General features: G+C 46.9%; 1 protein-coding gene across 4 annotated transcripts in view; it reads right to left on the bottom strand.

Moving 5' to 3' along the window:
* Window positions 1–372: 372 nt before the first annotated feature.
* The window catches only part of SORBS3 (sorbin and SH3 domain containing 3), a 57354-nt gene continuing 41474 nt past the window's right edge, over window positions 373–16252 (bottom strand). For 2 of the 4 annotated variants that reach the window (XM_040414782.1, XM_040414783.1), the window contains exons 12-15: window positions 12152–12331; window positions 6142–6227; window positions 4031–4137; window positions 374–3943 (exon numbers count right to left, since the gene is read on the bottom strand). In XM_040414782.1, the coding sequence (XP_040270716.1) occupies window positions 3873–3943; window positions 4031–4137; window positions 6142–6227; window positions 12152–12331 (444 nt within the window). In that variant the 3' untranslated portion in view covers window positions 374–3872. Of the gene's footprint in view, window positions 3944–4030; window positions 4138–6141; window positions 6228–12151; window positions 12332–16252 lie in introns of all 4 variants that reach the window. The other 2 variants (XM_040414784.1, XM_040414785.1) reach the window with 2 other exon arrangements.

The raw sequence follows: 16252 nt of genomic DNA, 5'->3' as shown, positions 1-16252 counted from the left end.
CAGGCATTTATCTTCTCTGACAGAATGCTGTGCACTCCCACTTGTAGAACTGTTACAATCTCTGTAGAAAATAATGACTTCTTCCCTGAAGGGCTGGCACATATGATCAGTTATTTCCATCAGTTATTGTGAGCTAAAACACGTAGTGAAACCTACTCAGAGATAAGGTATAATGCAAAGATTTGCCCCTGTTTTGTGTTTTTGACCCACACATAGTTTTGGCTCACAATAACTGATTGAAATAACTGACCAAATAACTTAAGTCTGAACTTGGCCTTAGCTGCTTTTACACTCACTGCCTTCATTAGAGTGACTTCACTTCCTGCTGAGGAAGAGGATGGAGGCTGCCAGTCCTGCCTAGCTAAAGCAACCAGGGACCCACTACTCTCTCATACACAATCTATGACAGGGGTCTCAAACACATGGCCACTGGCCGCATGTGGTCCCTGAGGCAATCATCTGAAGTCCGCGACCATGAGGCAAAATGAGCATCTTAGTTCAAGGCGGCAGTTGGCAGGTGGTCCACGGGTGCCTGTGGCTCTCGTCCACATCGTTCAGCCTCATAGGCCTCGCGTCACTAGGATTAAAGCCTATGAGGCAGTAGAATGGCACTGGAAGTCGCAATTACATCACTGCGATCTCCTGCACCGGATCTGAGGTGGCGCGATTACATGGTCATGAACACCTGCTTTAGAATACTGCCATTTTTGACCACTTCATCACACCTCCTGTGACCTTCTGCACCGGGGAACAGGAGTGGGCACTACTGGGGACCTTACAGGCTGGAGCACTGGGGGAGAGGCAGCAATATAATTCATGGGGCACTAATACAGGCCAGAGCATTACGGAGGGGGTCATTATAATACATGGGGCACTATTGGGGGTATTGATACAGATTTCAGCACTACGGGCGGCAGTATAATACAGACTCGTTAATGGGGGCAATGAGACAGACTGGAAAACTATAATGGGGACATAATAATACAGGGGACACTACTGGGGACATTAATACAGGTTGGAGCACTACAGGGGGCATTATAAAACAGTAAAGACTACAGGGAGGTTATAACTGCAGGAGGGCATTATGACGACAGGGGCATTGCAGAGGGCATTATAACTACATGGGCACTGCAGGGGGCATTATGAATACTGGGGGCACTACAGGGAGCTCTTACAGGGCACATAATAAATACTGGGGCCACTATATGAGGTATTATAACTACTGGGGACACTATAGGGGACTTTATCACTACTGTGGTCTCTATAGGGTTGCCTTATAGATCGGCTTTACTACTACTGGGGGCTCTAAAGAGTTGCCTTATAGAAGGGCCTTTTAGGGCGCACTATTACTATTAAGGGCAGTCTGGGTGCACTATTACTATGGGGAGCACTATCTGTACAGCACTGTTATTTTTGCAGTATTGTGTATGTGGGCATTTGGAAGCACAGTATTGGGGGTAGCAGCAGGATAACAATGATGGGGCACCAGGAGAGGAGAATGATGGATAAGTGAGGAACCTAAGAGGTCTGTGTGCCAAACTCTGCAGAGATGAAGGGCTGAAAGAAGCTGTCATGGCGGTCTGGTCCCAATGGAGAAGATGAGCAAAGAGAACTTCTACATCAGAGGAGAAGTCACTGGATGTAAGAGGTATGTGATGCTGTATTCTATTAACAATAATTGTGTATGAAATAAAATGAATGCATGCCGTCAACTGGAAATTATTTTCTATGTATGGGCAGAGTTTGAGACCCCTGGTCTATGAGACATAACATGCATAAAGTACAATACATTAACACTTTAACCACGTGCAGTGCGGGCATTGCATACAGAGTACTTAAACCTAATAAAATGTGTGTGTTTTTGCTTTACTGGTTTATCATTTGTCCACACAGATCTACACATCAGAACTGAGCTACCAATCTAGGATATTACCAGGATATTATTTTTTGGAGGGGGCTGAAAGAGGGCTTGGATATGTTTTTTGTGCAGTGTGGTTTGGGAGGCTTTACCAGGAGGGCTGATGTGGTTATGGAATATCCACAGCAAACAATCACAGCACGGCTTTCATTTCCTATTATGCTCCCAAAACATAAAATCTACATTGTGATTGGTTTATATAAGCTTCAACATTTTAGTGACTTTTTTTTAGACAGTTCTTAAAAAATCTGACAGCACAATGCTAATTAAGCTCTGAGTTAACCATGGTAATATGGGATAGGCTATGTATCCCGAGCGACCAGTCTAACAACTGCAGTGTTAAGGTCCTTTTACAGGGACCTATAATTAGGGGGATTATCGGGGAATGAAGGTTTGTATAAACATTTGTTCCTGGTAACTGGCCTGTGTAAAAGGTGCCGTGATCACCAGATGAACGAGGAAACGCTCATTCAGCGGGTGATAGTGTTTTTCTGCCGACAACAAAAAAAATAATCACTGCTGATGTTCAGGCAATTATCAGGAATATTTAGTTCATTCCTGATAATTGCCTAATTGTCTGCGTAAAGGAACCTGTAGGCTGTATATTGTAGTTGTCCAGTCGTACGTCCCTAACAACAAGCCTCAGATTACTCAGATCTTTAGCTCAACACCAAATTGTTCTTAGAGATGGAGAGGAGGTCTACTTCTCTATCTCTTATTGCTATACTAAGGAGGCTTTGTTATGACATCAATGTCTACGAGAGATACAGGCACAGTAAGCGTGATCAGCTGTTTCCTTAAACGTGTTTTCCGGTAGTAAAATATTGATCCTCATGATAGGCCATTAACATCTGATTGGTGGGGGTTCAAATCCTGGCACCCCTGGCAATCAGCTGTGTGAAGAGGCCATAATGCTCCGGTGAGCACTGTAGCCTCTTCCTAGGTCAGTGACATCACATTTATTGGTTACATGGCCTATGTGCTGCTCAGTCCATGCACTGCCACTATGCAACATGTGCTGGTAAGCTATGAGGAGGCCACAGTGGTCACCGAAGCGCCATGGCTGCTTTAAACAGCTGATTGGTGGTGATGTCAGGTGTTGGACCCCCACCAATTAGATATTGATGACCTCTCCTGAGGATACGTCATCAATATTCTACTCCTGGAAAACAAAGGGCTTCTTGCAGTTTGGATAATCCCTACTTGCTAGAAGGGAAGGGTCATTGACAATCAGATGGACCCAGGGGGCGAAACAGCGATCAGCTGCAATCTATGACTAAAGTTCTTAGTAGGTGTCCAATTTTTCTTGCAGCACCACCACGGGTCAAAATTAAGCATTGCAGAATGTTTATTCACATGAATGAGTTGTCTGTGCCATCCAGGACAGGACAGGTCCTCCAGAACAAGAGATGATCATTGTGACCCATCTCTTCTCTGGTCAAGAGATGAACAGAGAACCTCTATTAACTCAGAATTCCCAGACAGAACTGAGTAAATGTTATTTTCTTAAGCAGACTAACCCTTTAACATCTTTAGCAACGCTCACTATCTGATGGCATAAGGATGAGTGGAAAAAATATAGAATTGTGGGTATTGAAATAATTGCCAGTTTGGTCTGTGCTTGAAGTAGGTGGAGATCATGGGCACCAGCGTTGGCAGTGTAGAGTCTTGTCCCGGCATGGAATGTAGACATTTAAGGGATTACATGCTCTCATAGTTACATATCAGATGCAAGAAGTAAAACTGGATTACAGAAACCAGCAGATCAGGAAGAGTAAGATAACATGTAAATCAGGTTTGTTGACAGGTATACATGGACGCTGGTGAGACTGCATATACATAAGTCAATGAGTAGATTCCTCGCTCTGGTCACTGTTCCCATACAGACATCATTATTTTCAAGCTGAGTGCTTGGTGTTACCATCGTTGGTCAGTTCATGGTTTCAGATACAGTCTATGAGGTTTCATATAGAGCAACAAAATTTCCAGGGAAGGTGCCAAACTTTTGTGTCCTCCAGCAGACCCCTGTGAGACACAGAGAAGGATGACATGGACCATTTAGCCGAGATGCCCACTGCTACATTACATAGTCTACAGCACGGGGTTACCTACCTACATACCATCCATCATCACAATGCTGTGTCACCGTCACTATGTCTCCAGAATTTAGCTGCAGCTCATCTGTGTTTTTCGGGGAGTAATTAAATAATACCCGATACCTGGAAGTAAAAAGAAACTAATGGGCAATCCATACTTGATCCTCTTTCAGTGTTGCATCATTTCACTCGGCAAATCTTCATCCCTTTAAGGCTACATGCACACTAACGTTGTTTGTTTCCGTGTCCTTTCCGTTTTTTTTGCGGATAGGATGCGGACCCATTCATTTCAATGGGTCCGCAAAAAATGTGGACAGCACACCGTGTGTTGTCCGCATCAGTATGTCTGTTCCCTAGCCCCGCAAAAAAAAAATAGAACATGTCCTATTCTTGTCCTTTTTAGGCATTGGATCCGCAAAAAAAAAACGGATGGCATACGGATGTCATCTGTTTTTTTTGCAGATCCGCAATTTGCGGACCGCAAAACACATACGGTCGTGTGCATGTAGCCTAAGGCTAGGGCTACACGACAACATGTGTCACGCGACACATAGGGCACAACTACACTGCAACATGCGTCGCACGACATTAATGTGGTGCGACAATTTTTATAATGTTAGTATATGGTGTCGCACTGCGACATGCTGCGACTGCGACGCAGCAGTCGCAGAAAAATCCATCTTGAATGGGTTTTTTGAGACTGTCGTGTCGCAGTCGCAGCATGTCGCAGTGCGACACCATAGACAATTGTTCTGGTTCTGGCCAAGCTGCCAGTTCGGTTGATGTACTGCTCCAAATGAATTAATGTTAAAGTATACGTATACTGAGAGATCAATACTGAGACAACACACAGCTGGGTTATAACAGGATCTCCGGTTTATTGCGGAACAGTAGACAGTATATAGGACGGAAAGGAGTGGGGGGTGTACGGTGGCGTGTATCTTTTCTATTGGCTATAAACTCGGTATTTTCTGTCACATCGATGACAAGAGGAAGTCCCCCCCCCCCTCCACCCTTGCTGGTGGGTGAAGCCGTTACTTCTTCTTTCTTTGAAGCTGCTTGCTTGAGCTGAACGGAAACCGTCTTGTGACACATGATAAAGCAAAGAGCAAGATTCTTATTATAGGCATTGGCTGGGTACCTGGCCGCCATTTTAACTACAGTATAGTTCTCAACAAGCAAGTGTCCATTTTGTATCAATAGTCCATAACACTACCATTATAAAAATTGTCGCGCGACATTGGTGCGACAAAATGTTGTCGTGTAGGCCAAGCCTAACTGTGGGAGAAGAGAAGTCACAGGTGGCCCAGGTGGTTGTCAGTATTTTAGCCCCTTGGTCATGAATTAGGGGAAGGAGAAGGGAGTAGAGACAATCTAAGGCATAACTTAAAGGGGTTCTGCACTTTCATTTAACTGATGATCTATCCTCTAGATAGATCATCAGCTTCTGATCGGCGGGGGTCCGACACCCGGAACCCCCGCCGATCAGCTGTTTGAGAAGGCAGCGGCGCTCCAGCAGCGCAGCGGCCTTCTCACTGTTTACCGCCGGCCCAGTGACGTCACGACTTGTATCAACTAGCATGGGCGGGGCTAAGCTCTGTTCACTTGAATGGAGCTTAGCCCCGCCCACGCTAGTTGATACTAGTCGTGACGTCACTGGGCCTGCGGTAAACAGCGAGAAGGCCGCGGCACTACTGCCAGCGCCGCTGCCTTCTCAAAAAGCTGATCGGCGGGGGTCCCGGTTGTCGGACCCCCGCCGATCAGAAGCTGATGATCTATCCAGAGGATAGATCATCAGTTAAAACAAAGTGCAGACCCCCTTTAAAGCTGTTGGGTCCCAATGCAAAATAATTAACAGGGCTTTTATGTACCAAGTGGCAATTATAATATGGAGGTCTTATTGGCCCCTTATTAGGCCTCCTTAGGCTCCAAGATCCTGGTGCGAATGCTAGCTCTGCTTCTGCTATAGCTACACCCTGGCTTGGAAATAACTACATTGACAGATGAGGTAACGTTCACCATGCACATGGGAGATATCTTTTACAACAGGTTATGTTCCAGATGTGAATTTTACATCATAAGGTGACCATTCCATGCGTCATATCCCCAATTCCACAGAGAACTTACAGGGTTCCTTTCAGCTCCTGAAGCCGGTTGGATGCAGGGGCCTGCACAGTGCATGGTCTTTCTTTTAGTGTTAGAGCACTAGAGACCTGCAACAGATAGGAGGCAGAGTGTCAATAACTAGATATCACAGTCGGGCACAGCATGTAGAGCAGAGACTGGAGACAGAGATGTACAGCAGAGGCTAAGGAAAGTACAAGTGAAGCAGATATAGGGTGCAGAACATGTAGAACAGAGGCTAGAGCATGTCGAGCAGAGACAGGGATAGAGCATGTACAGCACAGCCTAAGGACAGAACATGTCATGCAGAGTCAGGGGCACAGCATGTAGAGAAGAGACTGGAGACAGAGGATGTACAGCAGAGGCTAAGAAAAGTACAAGTGAAGCAGAGATAGGGTGCAGAACATGTAGAACAGAGACAGAGGCTAGAGCATGTCGAGCAGAGACAGGGATAGAGCATGTACAGCACAGCCTAAGGACAGAACATGTAATGCAGAGTCAGGGGCACAGCATGTAGAGCAGAGACTGGAGACAGAGGATGTACAGCAGAGGCTAAGGAAAGAACAAGTGAAGCAGGACCATGTGATGAGCGCAGTGACGTCACCAAAAGGTCCTTTTCCTCCCAGGTTATCAAAGAAGTAGAAAGAAGACAAGCCGGGCTGCGCGAACAAGTGGATGAGGTGAGTTTAATTTTTTTTTTTAACCCCTCCATCCCTAATTTACTATGCATTCTGTATTAAGAATGCTATTATTTTCCCTTATAAACATGTTATAAGGGAAAATAATAAAATCTACACAACACCTAACCCAAACCCGAACTTCTGTGAAGAAGTCCGGGTTTGGGTCTGGGTACCAAACATGCCGATTTTTCTCACGTGCATGCAAACCGCATTAAAACGCTTTGCACTCGCGGGGAAAAAATTGCGCATTTTCCAGCAACGCACCTGCCTGTGTGAAAGAGGCCTAAGGGAAGAACATGTGAAGCAGAGACAAGGTGTAGAACATGTAGAGAGGAAACAGGGATACAGCATGTACAGCCCTGTATAAGGAAAGAACATGTGAAGCAGAGACAGGGTTAGAACATGTAGAACAGAGACAGAGGATACAGCATGTATAGCACTGTTTAAGGAGAGAACATGTAGAGCAGAGACAGGGGATAGAACATGTAGAGCAGAAACAGAGATACAGCATGTACAGCACAGCCTTAGGGCAGAACGTGTAGAGCAGAGACAGGGAGCAGAGCATGTAGAGCAGAGACGGGGATAGAGTATGTACAACACAGCCTAAGGAAAGAACATGTAGTGCAGAGATAGGAGATAGAGCATGTAGAGCATAGACAGGGGATAGAGCATGTACTGCACAGCCTAAGGACAGAACATATGAAGCAGAGACATGGAATAGAGCACGTACAGCACTGTTTAAGGAGAGAAGATGTAGAGCAGAGACAGGGGATAGAGTATGTAGAGCAGACACAGAGATACTGCATGTACAGCACTGTTTAAGGACAGAACTTGTAGAGCAGAGACAGGGAGCAGAGCATGTGGAGCAGAGAGAGGGGATGGAGCATGTAGAGCAGAGAGAGGGGATAGAGCATGTACAGAACAGCCTAAGGACAGAACATGTACAGCAGAGACAGGAGGAAGGGCATGTGGAGCAGAGACAGGTGATGGAGCATGTAGAGCAGAGACGGGGCAGAGCGTGTACAGCATAGCCTAAGGACAGAACATGTACAGCAGAGACAGGGTGCAGAAGATGTAGAGCAGAGACGGGATGGAGTATGTGTAACATCCCAGAGTTATGTTACTAAACTCTTTTTCCCGCTACTATTTGTTGGTAACATGTGCCTTGTCATCTAATGTGATTTTATGTAATATTCCTCACAAATGTGCATATTGAAAGCTGGTTACATGTATTTGCTGTAATTTCCATGTACACCAGCAGGTGGCAGCAATGTTTAGCAAGGTCTTAGGTCAGTTTAGCATATCTAGACTGGAATAGTACATTCCAGTTTAGCTCCCCCCTCTTTGAGCAGAGTGGGCTCGCCCATGTCCTGCCTCATGGGGAGGAAAGGAAGTTAGAGTTTGTGTGCCAGCCACCCCTGCTAGGGGAAGGCTGTGCAAGTAGGAGCTCCCGGAAATAGGGATCCCAAACCAGGATCTTGTCTCGGTTGAGACCAAAGATCTTCATCCCAGTCTGAGCCGTTCAGCCTCAACTGGTGACAAGCAAGTAGCACCTCCAGATCTCCAGGACGAACCATTCCCTGTGAGCTAACTGTGAGTAACTATCCAGAGACCAGGAGAAGCCAAGTTCCTCCTCAGCTAGTCAGTCCCCAACACAGCAGAAGATAGACAGAGCAGAAGATATAGATTCCTGCCATATTCTCCAGGCACATGATAGGAGCAGAAGAGATATTGATCCCTGCCATACATTGCCAATACCTGCTGGGACCTATTGCTGTAACTCATATGGATTAATGCTGCCTCCAGTAAAGACAAGTTGAATTATATTTCAAGTCTGGATCTCATTCATTACTACCAAGTTCCTCAATTACTCCTACTAGCAACACACTCATTTATTGCAAGTGAGCCAGGATCCAGGAGTCCAGCCGTACCAAGGTAGGAGACACCATTGACACTATTACTACTGCTACCAGTGGCGTAACTACCGGGGAAGCGGCTGCTTCGGGGCCCGGCGCCCCGGCAGCGTGTGTGACATTTTATTTTCAAGTTAGTTAAATATGATCGATTCTTGTTGTTCAGGGGCCCTTCACAGCAGCAGCGGCGGCAGACCAGGCCCCCTCGCTAATGTGATCTTAATCTTACTGTCTCCTGATGTGTCTGGGATTTGAACCCACAACCTTCATGTATCAGAGGCAAAGCATTTACCCACACAGCCATAAGGGCTGCATTGCCACTGATTGAAAAAAAATATGAGACTTCTACTGTTGTAGCTGGCTAAGTGTACATCTATACACATGACAGCTGCCCCAACACACCCAGCACTGCTATATCTCTATATATGATAGCTGCCCCAGCACACCCAGCTCTGCTACATCTAATACACATGACAGCTGCACCAGCACACTCAGCTCTACTATATCTCTATATATGACAGCTGCCCTAGCAAACCCAGCTCTGCTACATCTATACACATGACAGCTGCCCAAACACACCCAGCTCTGCTACATCTATGCACATGACAGCTGCCCCTATACACACTCAGCTTTGCTATATCTCTATATATCTATCTACTGTATAGCAATACTTAGAGATATATAGGTGTAGCAGAGCTGGGTGTGCTGGGGCAGCTGTCATATATAGAGATATAGTAGAGCTGAGTGTGCTGGTGCAGCTGTCATGTGTATTAGATGTAGCAGAGCTGGGTGTGCTGGGGCAGCTATCATATATAGAGATATAGCAGAGCTGAGTGTGCTGGGACAGCTGTCATATAGAGATATAGCAGTGCTGGGTGTGTTGGGGCAGCTGTCATGTGTATAGATGTACACTTAGCCAGCTATAACAGTAGAAGTCTCATATTTTTTCAGTCATTGGCAAGGTAGCTCTTATGGCTGTGTGGTTAAGTGCTTTGCCTCTGATACAGAAGGTCGTGGGTTCGAATCCCAGCAGAAACTTTGCTTAAATACAAGCACTGACTCCATATATGGACATACAGGGCGGGACACAGGAAGAGGCTGCATCGTATCGCTGACATGGAGGTAAGTGAAGTGTTTATTTTTTTTTTTTTAATACCCGACTGTTACTGCCATGGGGGGAGTGGGAGGCACTTGATACTGGCACATGGGGGGAGGGGGGTTGGCACCTGATACTGGCACATGGGGGGGAGGGGGGTTGGCACCTGATACTGGCACATGGGGGGGGTTGGCACCTGATACCGGAACATGGGGGGGAGGGGGGTTGGCACCTGATACTGGCACATGGGGGGGGAGACAGGCACTTGATATTGGCACATGGGGGGGAGAGGGGTTGGCACCTGATACTGGCACATGGGGGGGAGAGGCACTTGATACTGTCACTTTTTTTGGGGGGGGAGATGGCACTATGATACTGGGACATGGGGGGGAGGAGAGAGGCACTTGATACTGGCACGTGGGAGGGGGGTTTGGCACTTGATACTGGCACGTGGGAGGGTGGTTTGGCACTATGATACTGGTACATGGGGGGGAGAGAGGCACTTTATACTGCCACTTTTTTGGGGGGGGAGATGGCACTATGATACTGGGACATGGGGGGGAGAGAGAGGCACTTGATACTGGCACATGGGGGGGAGGAGAGAGGCACTTGATACTGGCACGTGGGGGGGGGTTGGCACTTGATACTGGCACATGGGTGGGTTTGGCACTATGATACTGGCACATGGGGGGGAGAGGCACTTGATACTGCCACTTTTTTGGAGGGGAGATGGCACTATGATACTGGGACATGGGGGGGAAGAGAGAGGCACTTGATACTGGCACATGGGGGTGGGAAGGAGAGAGGCACTTGATACTGGCACATTGGGGGGGGGGAGATAGCACTATGATACTGGGACATGTGGGGGGAGGAGAGAGGCACTTGATACTGGCACAGGTTGGAGGGTGTCTATGGGGACACTTACTGGCACATTATTGGGGGGCATTATGGGGGTCACTAGGCCGGCAGCCTATCAGAGGCCGGACACTGAGGGGCATCTACTGGGGCACTATATATGGGGCATTTTATACTGGTACATTATGGAGGCACTAGCAGGAAGGGGGGAGAGGAGCACTATGGGGGAATTTACTGGGGGCACTATATAGGGGTATTTTATACTGGGACATTATGGGGGCACTATGGGGGCACTGTGGGGACATTAGCTCAACTGGGGGCATTACAATGGGCGTATCTTTGCACATTATAAGGAGAATTATTTATACTGGGGGGGCATTATGGTGGGCTTTATTACTCCCCCATGGTATGACCCCCTAGTAGCAGCACCAGCCTCTCCCTGCTCTGTGACCCCTCTGCCCCTTCTCCAAATCCTTATTATGAAATCTTTCTCATTAGGATAAAGCACAACATCAGCTCCGCCGAGCCCCCGGCCAAAGTGTGGAAGTGGCGTCCGAGATCCCTAAGGACCAAGCCAAGTAATTGTAAGTTTTCATATTAAATATGTTTATGTTATACACATATAGCCTATACTGTGCCCCACAATATACAGTATACCGCTACACTGTGCCAAAGGAGTGGGGTTTACACAGGAGGAGGGAGGTGCGAAGCGCGCTGGGTGGGCCCTTACAAATATTTGCTGTGGGGCCCAGTCACTTCTAGTTACGCCCCTGACTGCTACACAGAGACATTACCCTACTCTGGCATTCCTCACCTGGTACGTGAGTTGCAACACCTTAAAGGGCCCTGAGACTGTACCCTGCGCACGCTGCAATTGGCGTCACAAACAAAAACGATTAACTATACCCATATCCGGACCCACTGCATAATTTGGCGTCCGTGTAACCGTACCACGGTCCTGCTCATTGCATATGTACAGCACAGATTAAGGAAAGAACATGTAGAGCAGAGACAGGAGATAGAGCATGTACAGCACAGCCTAAGGACAGAACATGTAGAGCAGAGACAAGAGGAAGGGCATGTGGAGCAGAGATATACAGCAGATGTGGCATGTGGCACAGATTCAGGGAACAGAAGATCTAGGACAATTCTGCTAGAAAACGTAGAGTACAGTCTTGGCCTGGACCATGTAGAGTCATGCAGCAGATTTTGGACATGAGAAACATTGACCTGCAAGGAAAAGTGAATTTTTAACCAGATGACTGTGTAGTGTCCTCCTCAATAAGCTGAGATTTCAGGAGGCCTGATATGATCTTGCAGAACAAAGCCCTGAGAAAAGACTATATAGCGGACTGAGGGAGCAGAGCATATAGAGCAGAGCCAGGGTTGTATCGTGTGAGCTGTGTTGTTTTCCTCATGAAATCATCAGTGACAGATATATATAGGAATAAGTCGTTGTTAGTACTGACCTGCTCTACAGAGTTAGTATCTGGAGCTCGCTTTATTATGGTGTCCACCTTCCTGGCCTGCACAAGACCATCTGTGACCTGCACATAAGTTGCAGGAAATATGCCAAGTCGCCTGGAGCCTTCAACTCGCCCTTCAAACCAATTGCCACCAACCCTCCGATTAATAAGAACACGCTGGCCCTGAGGCAGAGACAGTAACAATAATACAGCGGCTGACACATGGACATACGTAGGCACGAAGCCATAATTAGACTGACAATACACATTCACAAGCGAGAAAGTAACTGAAAACAGCGCAAAAACGTATAAAACTACAGTGGTGGTGAAAGGAGGATTGTCACTCTGAAGGGTCTGTCCACCAGCGATCACCAGTATATGCATACTGTATATAACATTTAAAACATAGAGTATATTTGTATATATATATATATATATATATACAGTATATACATACATATACACAGGGCCGGTGTCAGCACCCGGCATACCCGGGCAAGTGCCGGGGCCCACTGCTCCTGCTATGAGCACTTCCATCAATTACACTGCTGTCATTTCACTTACGCAGTACCCCTCTGGTGGGCCCTCTGATTCTGAGTCTGCACTGTGACTGTCTCTTCTCTGTTGGACAGGAGGGTGGGCAGGCTGAACTCTTCGAGTTGCTGCTGGATGCTGTACACCAGCAGCTTCATGCTATTTGTTTGTTTTACTGCCTCATAAAGCAGTTTGCCTCCATGACACCTGCCCCCCATATCCTGTCCTATCTCATCCTCATGAAGCCCCTGCTGTCTCATTTCCTCCCCCATGTATCTAGAGCTCCTGTTCCACCCTCCTATCTCCTAGTGCTGCCCTGCACAGACCTCCTGCCCCTTACTTCTTGTATGAATCCCCCTCAGAGCCCCTTCCACCTACTTGCTGTGTCCACCCCTCCTGTCCATCCAAGGCCCAGGGCCCCAGTCTCACTCCTCTGCCTCTCATTATGGTGGCGTCTGAACCGCATTCACCATAAGAACCTTCTAACATCACAGGGTCATGTGACCGTGCCCCCCACCCCGTACTGTGCCCCCTTATACCCTGCATTGTGCCCTCTTACCACACCCTGTACAGTGTCCCTAGTCATTCCCTGTATTGTGCCCCCTTATACCCTTTCATCCGGTCACTGTATGGCGGTGCTATCTGGTCACTGTACAGAGGTGTTATCCGGTCACTGTATGGCGGTGTTATCCGGTCACTGTACAGAGGTGTTATCCAGTCACTGTATGACGGTGTTATCCGGTCACTGTATGGTGGTGCTATCCGGTCACTGTGTGGCGGTTGTATCCAATAACTGTATGGCCATAACTGTATCCCCTTCCCTGTCCACGCCACCTTTTAGACCTGGCATGAGTGGGGAACAGTTGCAGATTGTGATGCTAAGGACCTTTGCATCACAATCTGTGTCAGAAATATAATATAGACGTATTTCTATTTAATAAATGACCCCCTAATTGTATTATTATTCCAGGGTAGGGCTAATATCTTTGTAGTATATAGATTTTAGTGTATTATACTGTGCCCGGTATTTCCCAATAGATAAATGATCCTTGGGAAGCACAGTCCTCACCCCTGACCACCAGGACCAAGTAGCGCTGTGTCAGTACATGGCGGTCTCCCCTCTCCGCTCTGCTGTGTACTAGTGCTTATTCTGACACTACTGGGTTCACATCACATTTTTGCCATCTATTTAATGTATACCAAAAATGCCTCAGACTGATGCCGTACAGTGGCGGCCGTTCACTATACAGTTCCATTGTAAAAAAACATATACGTTAACGTATGCGTTTTTTACTGGACTCTTCAGGATACAAAAACCTTGAGTGCAGCACATTTGTATACATCAAACCGATAGGAAAAGCGTGATGTGAACCCACTGGGGGGTGTACTAAAATCTGTTGTGGGGCCCAGTCAGTTCTAGCTACATCCCTGCACAGCTCCTTCTCTCCTCCAGGCCCGGCCCAGCGGTGACGTCAGACTGCTGCAGCGGGCCTGAGGAAAAAAGGAGCGCAGGGAGATGAGCTACGGTTAGTGAATGACAGGACCGCCGGCTCCCCTCCGCTCCAGCAATGATAGGTATGTGAGGTGGGTCACTGGGAGGGGGGGGGGGGGGGTGTCATTACACTGTGAGGGCTCCTTACACAGTATAATGACCCCCAGTGCCCCCCATTTAGTATAATTATCCCCAATGACCCTCCATTCAGTATAATGACCCCCAGAGCCCCCATTCATACAGTACCATACAGTGGGGGCCACTGGGGGTCATTATTCTGAATAGAGGACCACTGTGGGGTCATTATATTGTGTGTGGGGCCACTGGGGGTCATTATACTGTGTGGGGGGGCATTGGGGGTCATTATACTGTGTGGGGGGGGGGGCATTGGGGGGCTCATTATGCTGTGTGAAGGGCCACTAGTTGTCATTATACTGTATAGGGGGTCATTATACCGTGTGGGAGCCACAGGGGGACATATAAATGTAAAAAAATGGCTCTGGGGACCCACTGGGATTTTATCGCCCAAGGGCCCACATGAACCTGGAGCCGGCCCTATATATATATATATATATATATATATATATATATATATATATTCCGTTACCTTTCTTCTACCGATCCTAACTTACGAGCTGTATTACAGTTTTTGAGCTGCATTAATTATTCTACTAGTGGTTGTCAATGGAAACAGTCAACAAGCTTGTAGTTAATCATATCCGTAACAGTATGTCGTTTCCCCTTAGATTATTGTACAGTGTCAGTCCCATAATGATAACCACTACTGAAAGTTATATACAGATATTGATCCGGGGAGATTTCAGCTCTGAAGCCTACATAGCAGTGAATGCAGCTCTGGCCTATAACACAGACTGTAAATTTGTAACATACTTATGCAAATTTGTTCTATCATATTCTGTTTAAAGTGGCAGCACCCTGTAAGTAACTTGTTCCAGGACCGTGTGCAACTGAAATTTCCCTCCCCCCGTATAGTTATTATGCCCCTGAAGCAGGATTTGGATATAACCAGTGCTATCTGTCTTTTGACATTTGCACCTTGCTGTTAGTCATCTGGATCCAAAACAGGAACTAGGACATCCGCAGAACCGAAAAACACATTGTCATGGAGGCACTCAGTACATTCAGTGCACTCACCAGCAGGATTATGCTGCACTACTTCATACATGCAAGTCATTTTTGCCATATCAATATGCCCTAAATCTGATCAGCGTGGGACTGACTAACGAGAACCCCATCAACCTGGGTAACCTACCCCCCGTAGGTGAGGAAGAAGCAGGAGTCAAATGGAAAAGAGCAAGACATGCCTGAAGGATCAGACTACACAACGTTTGTTTGTAGTCTGTTACCATGGAGACACATGAAGTATGAATAAGTACTGTGTGCACAAAATGGTAGTTTAGTTTTTGATCCAGACTTTCCCTCTAAAATAAAATTTAAAAAAATCCCCAGTAAATTTAAGTCAGTTCACTCATTTCACAGTGATGTCTGTTTCTGGGAAAGCTGGGTGACAACTCTAACTTTCCGAAAGTCCTGACCACTAACTCTATTTTCTTATGCAGAGATGCATTGACAGCTCCCTTCCTATGCGCATTAATAGGGAGAAGGCTGACAATCAGCGCCGTAGGGCACTGGAACCCTCAGCTCGTGAATATGCTGCACGTCCCCACCTATAGCAGAAGCACTCCACAGCCACGACAGAAACCTGGAGTGGAAAACCAATAGATCCCTGTAAAATACAAGGAGCCAATGGCATAGAGACCTGGCAGGAGATCTTCTAGCCCTTTGACCTGCCATCTGCTATGCTGAGCTCTGACTGATTAACTTTAGAGGCTCAAAGCCTGAGGCTGCACTACTGAGGGATTCGGATATAACCACATGACCTGTTCTGAGGAATGCTTGGGATTAGATAAATATGGCTGCTTTCTTACAAAAACAGCGCCACACCTGTCTATGGGTTGTGTCTGGTATTGCAGCTCAGCTCTATTGAGTTAAAAGCAGATGTGTTTTTCTAACCCTGTACAACCCATTTTAAAGGGAACCTGTCACCATGATTTTGC

Source organism: Bufo bufo, chromosome 1 (assembly GCF_905171765.1).
Source record: "Bufo bufo chromosome 1, aBufBuf1.1, whole genome shotgun sequence".
Classification (NCBI taxonomy): Eukaryota; Metazoa; Chordata; class Amphibia; order Anura; family Bufonidae; genus Bufo; species Bufo bufo.
The sequence above is the reverse complement of the archived record's forward strand: the minus strand, read 5'-3'. Positions and strand labels throughout refer to the sequence as shown.